The following is a 12838-nucleotide window of genomic DNA, read 5'->3' as shown; positions in this document are numbered from 1 at the left end:
AATGATCGAATGCAAATGCAAAAGCCATTGGCGATGCTTTACACGCCCGCCATCTTTCCGCAAACCTAATTAGTAGCATTTGATAATGATCTGCGGTTCAGTCAAGATATCTCTCTTCTGTGGGCATTTTAAGTACTTATTGAGCTACAGAGCTTTCCAGTGAGAAGCGTGATCTTGAAATATTGAGGAGTAGGTAGAGAATACATTGTGGCAGGTTGTATGTGCCGTGCAAATGGCCCCTCCACCTATTTCCAAGGTACTTCGGAGTAGTCGATGGGTTACACCCGATTCCTCCTTCGTCCACATCCCAATTCACGCACTTCAATGTGACATAGTATTGAGCTATTAACAGTCAAAGGGCGTTGCCCTGCTGACGTGTATATCAACAATAGCTTCACTCCCTCCACTGGGAATGTATGTCCCTGTCCGCTCTGGTAATTCTAAGGAGGCTAAGAACGATGTGGAGCAGGACGTACGCAGAGTAACCGCCTAAAGTAATCCATAACGAGGTTGGTGACCACCTGAAGTATACTTTCTCGTCATCCACAATCCGTTTATCATCCAGGAGAAATTCGCCACCAGGGCCTTCTGATAGACGCACCTACAAGTTCAGATCGCGCAAATGAACCGGCAAACTTGTTCGATCATGAGTCATGCTGGAGATCACCATTAGTGGCACATGCAGCATTCTTCTCTGCTTTTTTTGCTTTAATGTTCATCATCGTACAATTTATATCATCTTCGGTATCGGCGAACGATTACCCAGAAGCCGTTTCCGTTCTTCTCCAAAAGACTCTTTTCTGGATAGCAATTTACCAGCCAATAACGATGTTTCTTTTTATTCTTAATGGAATCGAGCTAGAGAACCTTGATCAGGAATGGGTACACGGGAGGCTTTTCTCTTGGTTGTCATTTTTCTATTGTGCAGCATCCTTCACCGCAATAGGGTTCTTGAAGGAGTCTGGGTTGTCTAACATGCCAGGAATTAGTCTACTATTCGCAAAGTATGTATGTGATGACTATCGCCCTTCTTCATGTCGATTTGGCGAACGAAAACATGTTTGATGATGCCTTGAGGGCACGGCGAAAGGGGTGCGATATGGTGTTGCAACTCTCGGCCCGAGGAAGTAGACTCACCAGAAGAAAAGAAACTTTCACAGATGGAGTAAACAGGGCTGGCAAATAATACAACGGCTGCGACTTGTCCGAATGTCCAGTTATTCTCGTCACCAGGGCTAAAACGCCGAATCGAGCGCAGCCGATCCGTTCCCCAACCTGCAGTTACGACTAACCAGAAAACCTGTGTGTCACTTAGTTTTGAGAACACATGTGCTATATCGAGTGCTGATTAAGGAGGAATGTATCACTTACCTCAGCAAGAAAGGAACTGAAGAGTTCTGAATTCAAACGACCAAGTATTCATAGCGCAGTGATTGGGCGGGAAATTAAGAATTTGTGAAGGTGTCTGCGGAAAGTGGTACGAAGCTCGAAGCCTCCTCCGTCTGAAAGACCTCTTGCCTTCTCTCGTACGATATCTCGAAAGTCACGAAACTTTCGGGACATCGCGAAGCTACTCTTAAGAAATCTCGATAAGAATCCCAGCAAGATCAGACAAGCAGACAAGACAGTGTCAATAAGAGGGTCCCATTGAATCCGGGGGGGGGGGGGCGAAACTTCCCATCACTGTACCAGAAGCAAATTACATGCGTGTTTGGCAAGGTTTTGGTATCACCGATGCCATCCTCAATCTCTGTGATCCTGGCTGGAAATCCGATCGCCATGGTGATGACCAGCATCAAAGCGACGGAAAAGATCAGCGGCGATCTCCATAATCTGCGGCTTTTGTGAATGTAATAATAGTTGCGAAGGTGGGATAATGCTCCGAGATGTGTGACTGCTGAAAACCAACTATGGAGTCGTACGAGTGAATAATAGGCCATCGATTATGTTCTGGCGCAGAAACTGACTCATACTATCCTACGGCGGCTCTGGGAGATGACTTACGCTATGTTGGTTATCATTAACCAATGATATCCAGACAGCGTTCTGAGTAACCCGTGGAAGCCGCTGATCAACACTCCCAATCCCATGACGATTTGCACATCGCTCATGAGAAGCACGCACTATTTTAGATGAGAAGTTAGAGCTAGCGTTGTACGGAGTAATTGCTAAGAGGTTTCCGATCCCGAGATCAGAGCTTCGGTGTCCGCCACAACACATACAGTTTCAGACGGCTTGTGCAAACGATCCCTTCTTCTTTGAAGATTAACGTCGGAGACGCCTAACCCACAAGCTGAAAGAGGTCGACATATGTACTTGAGAAAAACTCGTCTATTTTGTTCGGACTTTCAACTTGTCGATTGGGCTCGTTTGGAGGTCGATATGGGTCGAGTCGGGGACCATACACAAATATGTAATGCACGAGGAGGAGGAGAACGATGAGCCAGCCTGTGCCAACAAAGCCGACCAACACCTATCCCACAATCAGTCTCGTGGGTTTGGAAATGGGGAGTATCTACTTACTCCTGTACCGCTGATATCTGGATTCGCAGTGTCCTCGATCGCAGGATGTTGGCTGCAGAAAGCCGAAGTCGATAACCCAGCTAGATTAGAGATATCGAGCTCGGTAGGCGTGCAATGCTCGGTTGGCCGAGATTATTGAAGTGGCAGGAAATGAAACCATTGGGAGAGGGTGAGGGTGCGCAAGAGAAACAGAAGGAGCGAAGAACAAGGCGTGGTATTTATCAGTTCAAATGACCTGGGCAGTCACTGCCAGCCTGATCAGTGATTGCGCTACACCACCGCAGATGCATCAAAACTGGTCAGACGCGAGAGAGGTAGCCGTTGATTGGTTGAGCCCAGAGGCCCTGAAAAAGTAGCCTACCGAATAGCTCTGCCTGTACTACATTCGCGTACCGCATTTGGTGGGAATTTATATGCGAGGCTGGGATGTGAAAACAGGTGCTGGACATGGAAGCGTGGCCCGGGGGAGCTTGTCGAGCTGTGAGTAACTGCATTATATCGGGGAGAAGTTTTTGGTCTTCGGCCTGGATGTTTTGTTTCAGCTTCCTGGGAAGAGAGGGCACATGGTCATGGACAACCTTTCTTAGCATGTATCGAGAAAATACCAATGCTTTGAAGCGACTTGATGGCATGTTGTGGTGGTCGTTCAGGCTGTATATTGGGAAGTTGACTATTTCTAGCCCGATATAACTCCAATCTCAAGAAGTAAGCTTCCCGACATCTTTAATCATCACTGACATCCAAGGTGTTGATCATATCACTCAACTCGCAGACCACGCTCTCATACACTGCCTGCTGCAACCGAGGCTTCAATAAGTCGTCGCCGAACCCAAAATCACACTCCAGACACTTCCTGGTGAGGTCCCTATACTTCGGACCCAATGTAGGGACCTGTCGCGATAGCCTGCGAACGCTGAGAACGTCTTCCGGGGCTTCTAGGCTTGACCACCGTCCGATCTGAAGCAGAGTGATGCCGAGGCTCCAAAGCGTCAGGTTACGGATACCGTACTCCAACTTTGCGCGCTCGACAGCGGTCTCTACTTCTCCAGGGCTGCCGTCGCTGCTGTCCGGCATCGCTGTCGCCTCTATTCCGTCCATGCTCCGTGGTAGGTTTGCGGCGGATGACTGGACAAAGTCGAAGCCTAGATGGAGGGTCCGAAGGCACCTAGAAAAGTCCCCGCTCATCTGAAAAAAAGAGAGATCCCGCAGAGTGAAGTACTCTCTCAGCCATGGCGTGGAGTAGAACTTGAGAACCGCGCTCACCATGTCACGAGCCAGTTTGAGTTGGTCGATAATGGAAAGTGTAGACTCGGCGGGAGTCATCAACACGTCGTTCATGGACATCAGACCTTGAGAAATAGTCATCAATTGGCTGCGACTGTCCACGGATCCTGGGTAAATCGAATGCCGGAAGGGATCTTGTGATGAGCTGTCGATGTACCCTAGACATTGGTCGCTAAAGGCCTCTCCGGATGCAAAGTTGAAGACGCTGTTCAAGGCTGGGCATAGCCCCTCTGAGCACAAGTTGACTACGGAGTCTTTGTGATGTTGAACACCCCTCGTTACGTCAGACTCATCATCTTTGCAGGTCTCTTCTCGCACATCTTGCGAGAAGCGCACCTTTCTTCGTTTCTGTCGGGGATTTCCGTCTGGATCAGGTGCAACCGACGTAGGGTCTTCAGTTTCAGCGTCGATCCAGGTCCGTATCTGTGATCGTACTAGAATTCTAGCCAACCTTTCCGGTGCCAAAGTCCTATAATCTTTAGCACACTAAGGTACGCCGAAAATAAGAGCCTGGGACTCACCTATCAGCGTGCTCATGGCCCATGCAGGAGATAGCTACATGCATCTGAACATCGTCTTTGACTGTGGTGTCTAGGAATAGTCGAACAGTATGGCGCATGTCAAGTACCTCCGCGGAAGCACTCTTGGTCGACCAAGCTTGAGCAAGGGCTTCGTGAAAGGCTCTCGATGCCCTTCTGACTTGACTGATATGCCCATATTCTTGACTCAGTTTCCCGCGAGGTGGTTTTGTTGCTACGAGCTCATTTTGATGCCGCTTCAGCTCGCTCCTTTGCTCTCGGATACGTTTGAGGTCGTCGATGGACGCCCGCAGATCTTGGATGTGTTTCTCGAACTTGGACTCATCCAGTGTGATTTTCACTCGTCCGCGAAGGCGTCGCACTGCGTCTTTGAGACCTTCACCCTGTACTTATGATGGCAAGTCAGTCCTCTCGTCTAATGATGGGTTATGCCACTCTCCACTTGCCTGTCGGCATTCTGCCGTGAGCTCATCGAAGCAGCGAAACTCGTCCTGAAAGCTTTGCGCCGTGCACGCAATCTCTTCCATCACACCCTGGCAAACATCATAGTCCTTGCCTAGTGCTTTCTCCATCTCTTTCTCAATCTGACTGCTGTGCCATTGTTGTGTGTCCTCATTCCCGAGCATCAATGTGATTGTCTCTTCATCTTCAACGGTCCGTCGAAGCAGCAGGTGTATCTCATTCGTGAAGAAGCTCCATTGGCGGTCAACTTGCTTTTGGATGCGCCGGAGCTCTCGCGAGTAGTGGCGAAAGCTCTTCAATTTCTTGCGGACGACAGAGCATGCCTTCATTGCTCCACCGACCAACGGCAAGAGGCCCAAAGTCAAAGAAAATGGATCCATTGGCACAAACTGTCCAGAGGTCCCAGATCGTGATCCTCTCGTTTATATGAGGTTTTTTTCTCCCACTTCAAAATGGAAAAGATCAGGCTGTGGGCTCCAACATGGCATGTCAGGAGGTAAAAGCCGTTGGCTCATTGGTTGAAGCATCGGTGCGCCTCAACGACACAGGTTGGCGATTTTGCTGGAAATACCCCGCTCTAACCTGCCATTTTCACACTCACTCACTGCCTTCCCTCACAGCTATTGCTATCAGCCAGAAAAATGGACTCTCTGAAGACTGAAGAGACCATCGACACAAACTATCTTATCCGGTCGTTCCTTAGCGCGGCGACCGGGGAATCACCTCATGTGGGTGCTAGTCTCGTTGCACGCCTGACTGATGGAACGATCACTGTATTTCAGGACATCAACAAACTTTTGATAGACAGAGCCAAGGGAATTCCAGAGTCACATGCATACGCCATTAGTCTTGGAAGGAGCTCCGACAGGCTTCGGCTCTGGTCAGACGGATACGGAATTTCCAGCGGAGCCTCCGATGATATTTTCGAGCGATCTAGTCGGCTACGAGGTGCAACGCTTGAAATTCTATGTAGCATAGGATCAACTCTTACTGAGAGTAAGTCTGAAATCCACTGACGAGAATTTAGAGAAACTGAGTTTTCGTGATTTCATCGATGCTGATTATCAATTTCCAACATCCAGGGCTCATACCATCAGCATGGGTGACAATCCTTTTGGGAAAGACGCAACTTTCGGAGAGTGCTACAAATATGGTAGAACAGCTGCGGCAACTGATCCAAGAGGCCGAAGACGATCATCCAAAGAGCGAATCTTCGACTGGATCATCCGAGTATGATGATGACGATATCATGCAAATCACAGCAGATCTTGAAACAGACACACAAAGTTTGATGGACCTCGATGGCTTGTTCTCTGAACCCATCCTGGATGCCGGGGACAATAGGGAATCGATTGCATCGTCTTTGCACAAATGGGAACTGCATGAGCCTTATAAGCAACTCATCAGCAAGCGCTTTCCCAATGCAGATGACAATCTCATTATCAGTCTCGGAAAAGCCAACTATAATCGATTCTTGAGAGGACAAAAGCGGAGGAACAAAAGAGTTCGGGCACTGCTGAATGGATCTGACCTGTTGCATGAGATCAGAGATTCGGATGCTACCAGTTCTAAATTCCAAGATTCAGGCCTTGGATCATCCGTTCCTTCGTCTTACGCTGAGACAATCATGTCATACCACGGCGATAAAGGGTCTTCGGTTCGCTTACCACCCCTGCCCAAGTCGGCTATGAATGGTTCAAGTTTTCTCTGTATAGCATGTGGCAAACCCACTATCGCGCAAACTAAATCTGCATGGAAAAGGCACCTGTACAACGATTTGAAGCCTTGGCAATGCCTGGAGCCCTCATGTAGGCACAAAGGCATCTTCAGAACTCGTGGAGATTGGATCTCACATCTGTCCCTCGACCATTTTGGGCTTGACTCGCTCGATTGGAAAGAATCTGAGTGCCCATTGTGCCGAAAGAACACTGGTCGTGGCACGATCGCTATCCTCAATCACCTCGGGGGTCATCTTGAGGAGATCTCTCTCGCAGCTCTCCCGTCAAACCCCGATTCGGACACAGAGAGCCAGCCATCAGACACCAGTCAGCAAGAAGAAACTGTTGATCTTGAATCCGAGAAAACCAATGCAGCACAGGTCGGTGATGCAGGCTTTCCGCATACTGCAGATGATGGGCAAAGCTCTGAGCCGATTGCCACTCATCTCAGTTTCAATACTACTATACACTATATTAATGAATTCGTACTCCAAGAGCCTGAGCTTTACGACGAATTCAGACCACTGATTGATGCATATCAAAATAAAAGGTACGGTATAGTCCCCTCGCCGTCATAGTACTCTTGTTGACTTGATTCATATTATCGCAGCATGAAATTCCAAGAGTTCTACGCCAGAGCGACGGATATCTTGTCGAATGCTCCAGAGTTGAAATTTAGTCAATATTTTTTGAATATCTTTGCCAAACTGAACGAAAGTTGGCCACCGAGAGAGTGAGCCTTCGCCTCGGGCTGTGCCATACAATGAAGACAGAACGCTCGATCAAATTCTTGGAAGTTTAGAGGAAGACGCTGCCTTGTTGATGAAGCTAGCACCCCCGCTCCAAAAGGCCATGCAAGAAACTCGCAAACCTTCAAGAGGGATGACACAAGATCAATTCTATGAATCGGAGTAGGTTTGCTCTTCTTCATCTTCCGCATGTTGCTGATGCGTATGTTGACACTTATCTGACAATCTTCCAGGGCCTCTGATAATGAAATAGATGCAGAGGCTCTCCCGAAGATACATGAAGCGATGCGCAGAATGAATGAAGTAATATCTGCACACTATGGAATAAATAAAGATATAAGCGGTTAAGATTCAGCGGGAATTCAAATATGGCGATTAGGTTTCACTCCGACAAGGATCGATGGGAATGAGCAGGACCTTTCACTAGCTAACAAGGCGAGGGAAGGACCGGCGGCACTAATGTCGCAGGACAAGTCTGGGAATCCCCAGTGAACTGAAGATTTAATCGACAGAGTTGTTAGTTTCACATAGTTAAATGGAATACCTAGTGCATCTTAGGGGGAAGCAACCAGATGCCCAGTTCTGAAACCATAGTCGAGGCCACCTATATCATACTACAAATTGTTCCTGTGCCGGTTTCGTGAGAACGCAGCAATACTGAACTTGAGTGAAACGCAGCAGAAAAAGGAGTAAGTGCTCGATAAAAAGAGCCGAGCTGCTCTGTCGAGTGTTCTCATCAGGGCATGAAAAGTCATTTAGTGCTTGAGCCTCACGCACTCACCGACGTCATGGCTCCAGCAGGGTGTCTCTCTAACAACATCTCTGCAAAAGCTCAGCATATGGCCGTAAGCCACCCCACTATGAGAATCTGACTTAAACTTGTTACATGCAACAAAGTACCGCTATCTTCTGCCTTGGCTAACCAGACTGACCGCGAACATAGATCAATAAAGATACCCGATCAGCGACTGGGATCTGAAAGGTAATGCACATCAATAAAGACACATGAACAGCGTAGGTTTCATCTACAAGCCCATGAAGCAAAAGTGCCTAGGCTCTTCAACAAAGAAGAACTGTGAGCTTCCTTTTCTATGTAACCTGTTCTCCCTCACTATGGTCTCATGTTCATTAACTCTATTCTATATAACTTCGTCATCTTCTTGCATTGCATAGAGTCACCAAAAGGCCACGATATAATTAAGCTAAGCCGAATCGATCTATCAGTCATGAAAGAAGAGACACAGCAGACATATTCAGAAAAGAACCTCATGCAACGCTTAACGGACGAAACGGCCAGGATCTTACAAGCCATAACCACGACTTTAACCCCCGAGGTCAAGGGCAATAAAGTGCGAGAAAGCGTGCTTGAAAGCCTACAAAAAAGCTTCAACAGGCTTCGAAAATGTAGAGAAGAGTATTTGATCACTGAGGTGGGCTGTCAGTTCTCGAGGCTATCGCAAGAGGCGCGATATAAAAAGCTTGAGATTTTGATTAGGATTGCGACGACGATTAATTCTAGTAAGTGAGCAGAGCACCTATGGAAACTTGAAGATTTTCCCTCGAAATTGAATGGAGGTTCTGAGGTTGATCATCTGACATTGCGCTTAGGACTGCTAGTAGCTCCAAGTATTTGGCATATTACTTGGACTCCACCAGATACCGAGAAACTGCTTCAGCTCATCGAGGAGACAAAGGCCGAATGCAAAAGCAGCCCGCCTTCTTCAGCTTACTCTTCTTGGAAGGGCAAGAACGATATCGATCAAATCACGATCGCCTTGATAGTAGACACCATGTCTTTGTTGCAAGTCTCGTCCGGTCATGACTGTTATCCCTTCAACCTCGAAACGGAACACAATCTCTTGATGATGCTAACGAAGGGTATGCAAGACTGGGACAAGTATGTGTGAATTTATGTGCCATCTGAACTACTGCTTCTGTGTATCTTTTCACTCGACTGATACTTCGATAGGATCTCAAGGGAAGGTTTCGATCGACTCGGAAGTGATTCGTACAGCAAGTCAGAAAGACTGCGGGTGGCGTGGTATGAGTCTCGCCTTCTCCGCCCAGCAGAACCTGGAAACCTGTTTGGGGAAGATGTTCTGCTGCTTGGGTACATACTGTATAGGACTTCCGGAGACAATCGTTTCAATGTTTGACCTAGCCAGAAGAGACATGGCCAAGGTATTCCAGCCCAAGCCTGGGACTTGACACTCAGTGAACATGCAAGCTAGATTATTAAGTCAATATTCAATACAATCAAGATTGGCAACTCACTCACTCCATTTCACTAACAACCAATAAGAAGCCGAATTTCTCTGTTCATTCTAAGGCATATTACACCTCTGCACCTCAAAGTTTTCTGAATGAGTCGTAGGAATAGGCGGCAAGTCCAACTTAGAAGACAACGCCATTAACGTAGCATCTTGCAGTCATCAAAGTCAGACTACTCCATTGCTTCTTCTCATCAGCCCAAGAAAGAGCCGCCCACTATGTAATTGAGCCTCTTCCATGCCCTCACTGACGTCGTGACGCTAGCGGAGTATCTCCCCACGACACCTCCAAAGCTCACAATCTAATGGTAAGTCATGTTGCGATCGGAACTTGGATCCAGTTCGTTTGTGTATAGGAACGCATCAATGCATGTGTTTACCGTTGGGGCTGGTAAAGATGGCCATGGCAATTGACGTACTAAGGTCAATAAAGAAACATGCACAGTGTTACTTTGATCTGAAGACCCAGGGGCCATAGGTATGCAGATGCCTAACAAAGAAGAGCGGATATTGAACCTCCATATGTTCATATAACCTGTCGTAGCTCGCCGCTCCGATGTTCATCAGCTCTTTCTCATCTTCATCACCTACCCTACTTGCCTTATTCAAGATGGAGCCGTCAAACAGCGGTAATCAAGTTGACCGACACAACAACGTGAATTCATACTTGGCAGAGGCAGCCCAGAAGCTGTCTATCAACGCAGGGGATTTTTTGTACGGCTTTACATCTGCAACGACCTTGGTCTCGGAAGTCGCCATCGAGAACATGGCAAAATATCTCAAGGAAGGCACAGAGTTGAAGCCGGAGTTTGACAGCCTGAAGAGGAGCCTCGACAGACTTCAGAAATATGAGAAACGGTATGACGATCCCACTGAGAGCCCCAACAACAGCTCCGACATGCATCCGGAGCCGATGAGTTCATGGCAAGAGGAAAATTATAATGTTTTACGAAGAATCTCCGTGACTCTACTGTCGAGCAAGTAATCACAAGTTCAGAACGTCGACGGACCATGGGACGATTCCCCCTATTACTTGATAGGAGTTAATCATCTCGCCCCTTCAATAGGGCTCTTGGCTCCGTGGACTTGGACAGAGACATCACTTTACGAGCTCCAACGACTTCCTGGATATATCGAGACAGCATTAGAAGAAAGGGGAAGCGATGCTTCAGATACTACTACAGCCTTGCGTCAACTTCTCCAAGACGCCCCTTCCGCGGACCCCTCTGTGAACGGCAGTGACCAGATTAGCGACATTACGTTAGCCTTAGCAGCAGATACAATATCTATGATGCAGTTGCAAGACGCAAAATATTCCAACCCCAAAGCCGAAAAGAGGTTCTTATCGAACCACGGAAAACTGTATGAAAGCATTACGCCCATGAGGTAAGTTTGTATTTCTGCGTCACCTGGCCAACACTGCCCTTTATGCTTTTAGTTGGCTAAAAATCTTTCTTACAGTCCCGCGCAGCGAAGGCTGTTGACGTCTGAATTATCAAGCGACGTGGAAGCGTCAAAGAAATTGTCCGATGCGTGGAAGGAGGCTGCCCTGCACCCCGGCAATTGCGTTGGTACGCTGTCCATAGTTGAAAAATCCAAGTCGAAGGCATCCTACCTCGAAAAATTGTTGCTGATGGCTCCGGGTCCAAGAACAGGACTGTGAACTTGACATAATCTTCTACTCGCGCCTCTTCCACGCCCTCACCCACGTCATGACGACGGCGGGGTATCTCCGGACGACCCCGCCAAATCTCGCACGTCAACAATGAATCTCACTTCCAACTCGTCTCAACACAATTTCAAAGGACGAAATGAATCATTATTTTTCAAGGATAGTATGACCATATATCTCAAATAAACAAGATACCTATAATTTCCATTCTGCTGTGAAGGCTGGCGCAACTGACCATGTGGTTCAATGATGAATCATAGACCAAAAAAAAAAAAAAAAAAACCTAACCTCAAAAACCGTTCACACGACATTCCTCACCTTACTCATAAAACAATCCACCTCATCCACATCCATCAACCCTCCATCTCAATCCATCGCCAACAACAACCTCATGACAATCCGAACCCTCTCAACCCGCCGCGTAACCCAACTAACCCACCACCTCCAACCCTCCCCCAGCTCACCGCGCACCATGTCCTCCTCCTCCCCATCAACCTCAAAAGCCTCCCCAGGCCCAGCGCCCTGGCGCGCCCCCTTTCTCAAAAACGTAACCGACATGGCCTCACCAGAATTTAACCTCGCAACAATCCACTCCTCATCCTCCGGCACCTCTGCCTCATCCAGCTCATCCTCTCTCACACCTCGCCTCCGCACCGTAATCTTCCGCGGCCTCTGGGCCTCCCTCCCAGTCAACCCCAAAAACACAGCAGACCTCAACCCGCCCCTCTACGAATCCGACCTCCTCACCCTAACAACCGACGCCCGCATGGCCAAAGTCCCCGACTTCTTAACCGGCACCGACGGAGGAAAAGCCTCATCCGCAAAATCAGGCGGCGGCGGCCCCGTAGAAGCCTGCTTCTGGACGAACGCAAAAGTCCAATGGCGCATCCGTGGCGAAGCCTACCTCCTCGGGCCGGACATCGACTCCTCCACGGCGCTCCGCTCCCACCTCCTCGCTCGCATGCGCTCCGTCACCCCAGCAGACGCCAAACGCCGCCGCGAAGAGGACATCCCCGAGGGAAAATCCATCATCGGCACCTCGGAAGCAGACTGGTCCTTCTCCCGCGAAATCACCGCGCACTTTGGAAACCTATCGCCCATGATGCGCGGCACGTTCCGGAACCCGGAGCCGGGGACATCCCGCGCCGCGAACCCGCCTACTGACACGCTGAAGCTGGGGCAAAAGGTCGAGGATCTGGAGGACGAGGTGGCGAGGGAGAATTTCCGGGTTGTGGTGATTGTGCCTACCGAGGTGGATCAGACGGACTTGAGCGCCTCGGAGGACCCGAGACGGTATCTTTACCGGTACGTCGGGGCCGAGGCGGAGGGGGAGGCGGAGGGTGGTGCGGAGAGGGTCAATGGGTGGGAGAAGACTGAGTTGTGGCCGTAGAGAGGTTCAGCGAACATGATTGGGATAGACGAGCTGCTCCGCAAGGTAGCTGTACACATTACTGTCTACAGACTTTACGTTCCAACAAAAGGCGTCGCAACCTGTCAAAGAACATCGTCATTCTGAGCCCATCTCACGCGCGCCTTCACATCATGATCGTACAACCCTTTGCGCCTCAAAACGTGGATGATGTGCCAACGAAGCGCTAGCCTCAAGCAGCAGACTGAGTGA

At 48.8% G+C, this 12838-nt stretch overlaps 5 protein-coding genes across 5 annotated transcripts; 3 read left to right on the top strand and 2 right to left on the bottom strand.

The window, feature by feature from the left end:
- Positions 1 to 1423: 1423 nt before the first annotated feature.
- Positions 1424 to 2274, bottom strand: BDP55DRAFT_295117 (uncharacterized protein). Its single transcript, XM_060566574.1, has 2 exons — positions 2005 to 2274; positions 1424 to 1908 (listed from the first exon to the last, which is right to left on the bottom strand). Exons 1-2 carry the CDS (start codon positions 2109 to 2111, stop codon positions 1608 to 1610), a joined length of 408 nt encoding a protein of 135 aa, XP_060425443.1. The 5' UTR covers positions 2112 to 2274; the 3' UTR covers positions 1424 to 1607.
- Positions 2275 to 3246: 972 nt separating this feature from the next.
- BDP55DRAFT_560506 (uncharacterized protein) lies at positions 3247 to 4972 on the bottom strand (the record flags this gene model as incomplete). Its single annotated transcript, XM_060569996.1, has 3 exons — positions 3247 to 4276; positions 4329 to 4734; positions 4789 to 4972. 3 exons carry the CDS (start codon positions 4970 to 4972, stop codon positions 3247 to 3249), a joined length of 1620 nt encoding a protein of 539 aa, XP_060425442.1.
- Positions 4792 to 7441, top strand: BDP55DRAFT_752919 (uncharacterized protein; the record flags this gene model as incomplete). The annotated part of the gene is made up of 5 exons (XM_060580678.1): positions 4792 to 5337; positions 5429 to 5804; positions 5891 to 7076; positions 7137 to 7259; positions 7300 to 7441. Exons 1-5 carry the CDS (start codon positions 5290 to 5292, stop codon positions 7439 to 7441), a joined length of 1875 nt encoding a protein of 624 aa, XP_060425441.1. The 5' UTR covers positions 4792 to 5289.
- A 723-nt stretch (positions 7442 to 8164) lies between these two features.
- On the top strand, positions 8165 to 9537 carry BDP55DRAFT_676193 (uncharacterized protein). Its single transcript, XM_060575796.1, has 4 exons — positions 8165 to 8350; positions 8421 to 8793; positions 8884 to 9172; positions 9245 to 9537. The coding sequence occupies exons 2-4, from the start codon at positions 8502 to 8504 to the stop codon at positions 9429 to 9431; spliced, it is 768 nt and encodes a 255-aa protein (XP_060425440.1). The 5' UTR covers positions 8165 to 8350; positions 8421 to 8501; the 3' UTR covers positions 9432 to 9537.
- A 2197-nt stretch (positions 9538 to 11734) lies between these two features.
- On the top strand, positions 11735 to 12607 carry BDP55DRAFT_529771 (pyridoxamine 5'-phosphate oxidase-domain-containing protein; the record flags this gene model as incomplete). The annotated part of the gene is made up of 1 exon (XM_060567834.1): positions 11735 to 12607. A coding segment is annotated over one exon (873 nt), but the record flags the coding sequence as incomplete, so codon positions are not given.
- Between the last annotated feature and the right edge of the window lie 231 nt (positions 12608 to 12838).

The sequence above is a fragment of the Colletotrichum godetiae genome, assembly GCF_030913485.1.
Source record: "Colletotrichum godetiae strain CBS 193.32 chromosome Unknown BDP55scaffold_47, whole genome shotgun sequence".
Taxonomy (NCBI): Eukaryota; Fungi; Ascomycota; class Sordariomycetes; order Glomerellales; family Glomerellaceae; genus Colletotrichum; species Colletotrichum godetiae.
Note: the sequence above shows the minus strand (reverse complement) of the source record. Positions and strands in the feature narration are given on the sequence as shown.

Bases quoted from the DNA above. Each gene is read 5' to 3' on its own strand.
- BDP55DRAFT_295117 (XM_060566574.1), bottom strand. From the start codon at position 2,111: ATGAGCGATGTGCAAATCGTCATGGGATTGGGAGTGTTGATCAGCGGC. The intron at 1,909-2,004 runs GTAAGTCATCTC...ACGACTCCATAG, and splicing joins TTAATGATAACCAACATAGC to TTGGTTTTCAGCAGTCACAC.
- BDP55DRAFT_676193 (XM_060575796.1), top strand. From the start codon at position 8,502: ATGAAAGAAGAGACACAGCAGACATATTCAGAAAAGAACCTCATGCAA. The intron at 8,794-8,883 runs GTAAGTGAGCAG...CATTGCGCTTAG, and splicing joins TGCGACGACGATTAATTCTA to GACTGCTAGTAGCTCCAAGT. The intron at 9,173-9,244 runs GTATGTGTGAAT...ATACTTCGATAG, and splicing joins GGTATGCAAGACTGGGACAA to GATCTCAAGGGAAGGTTTCG.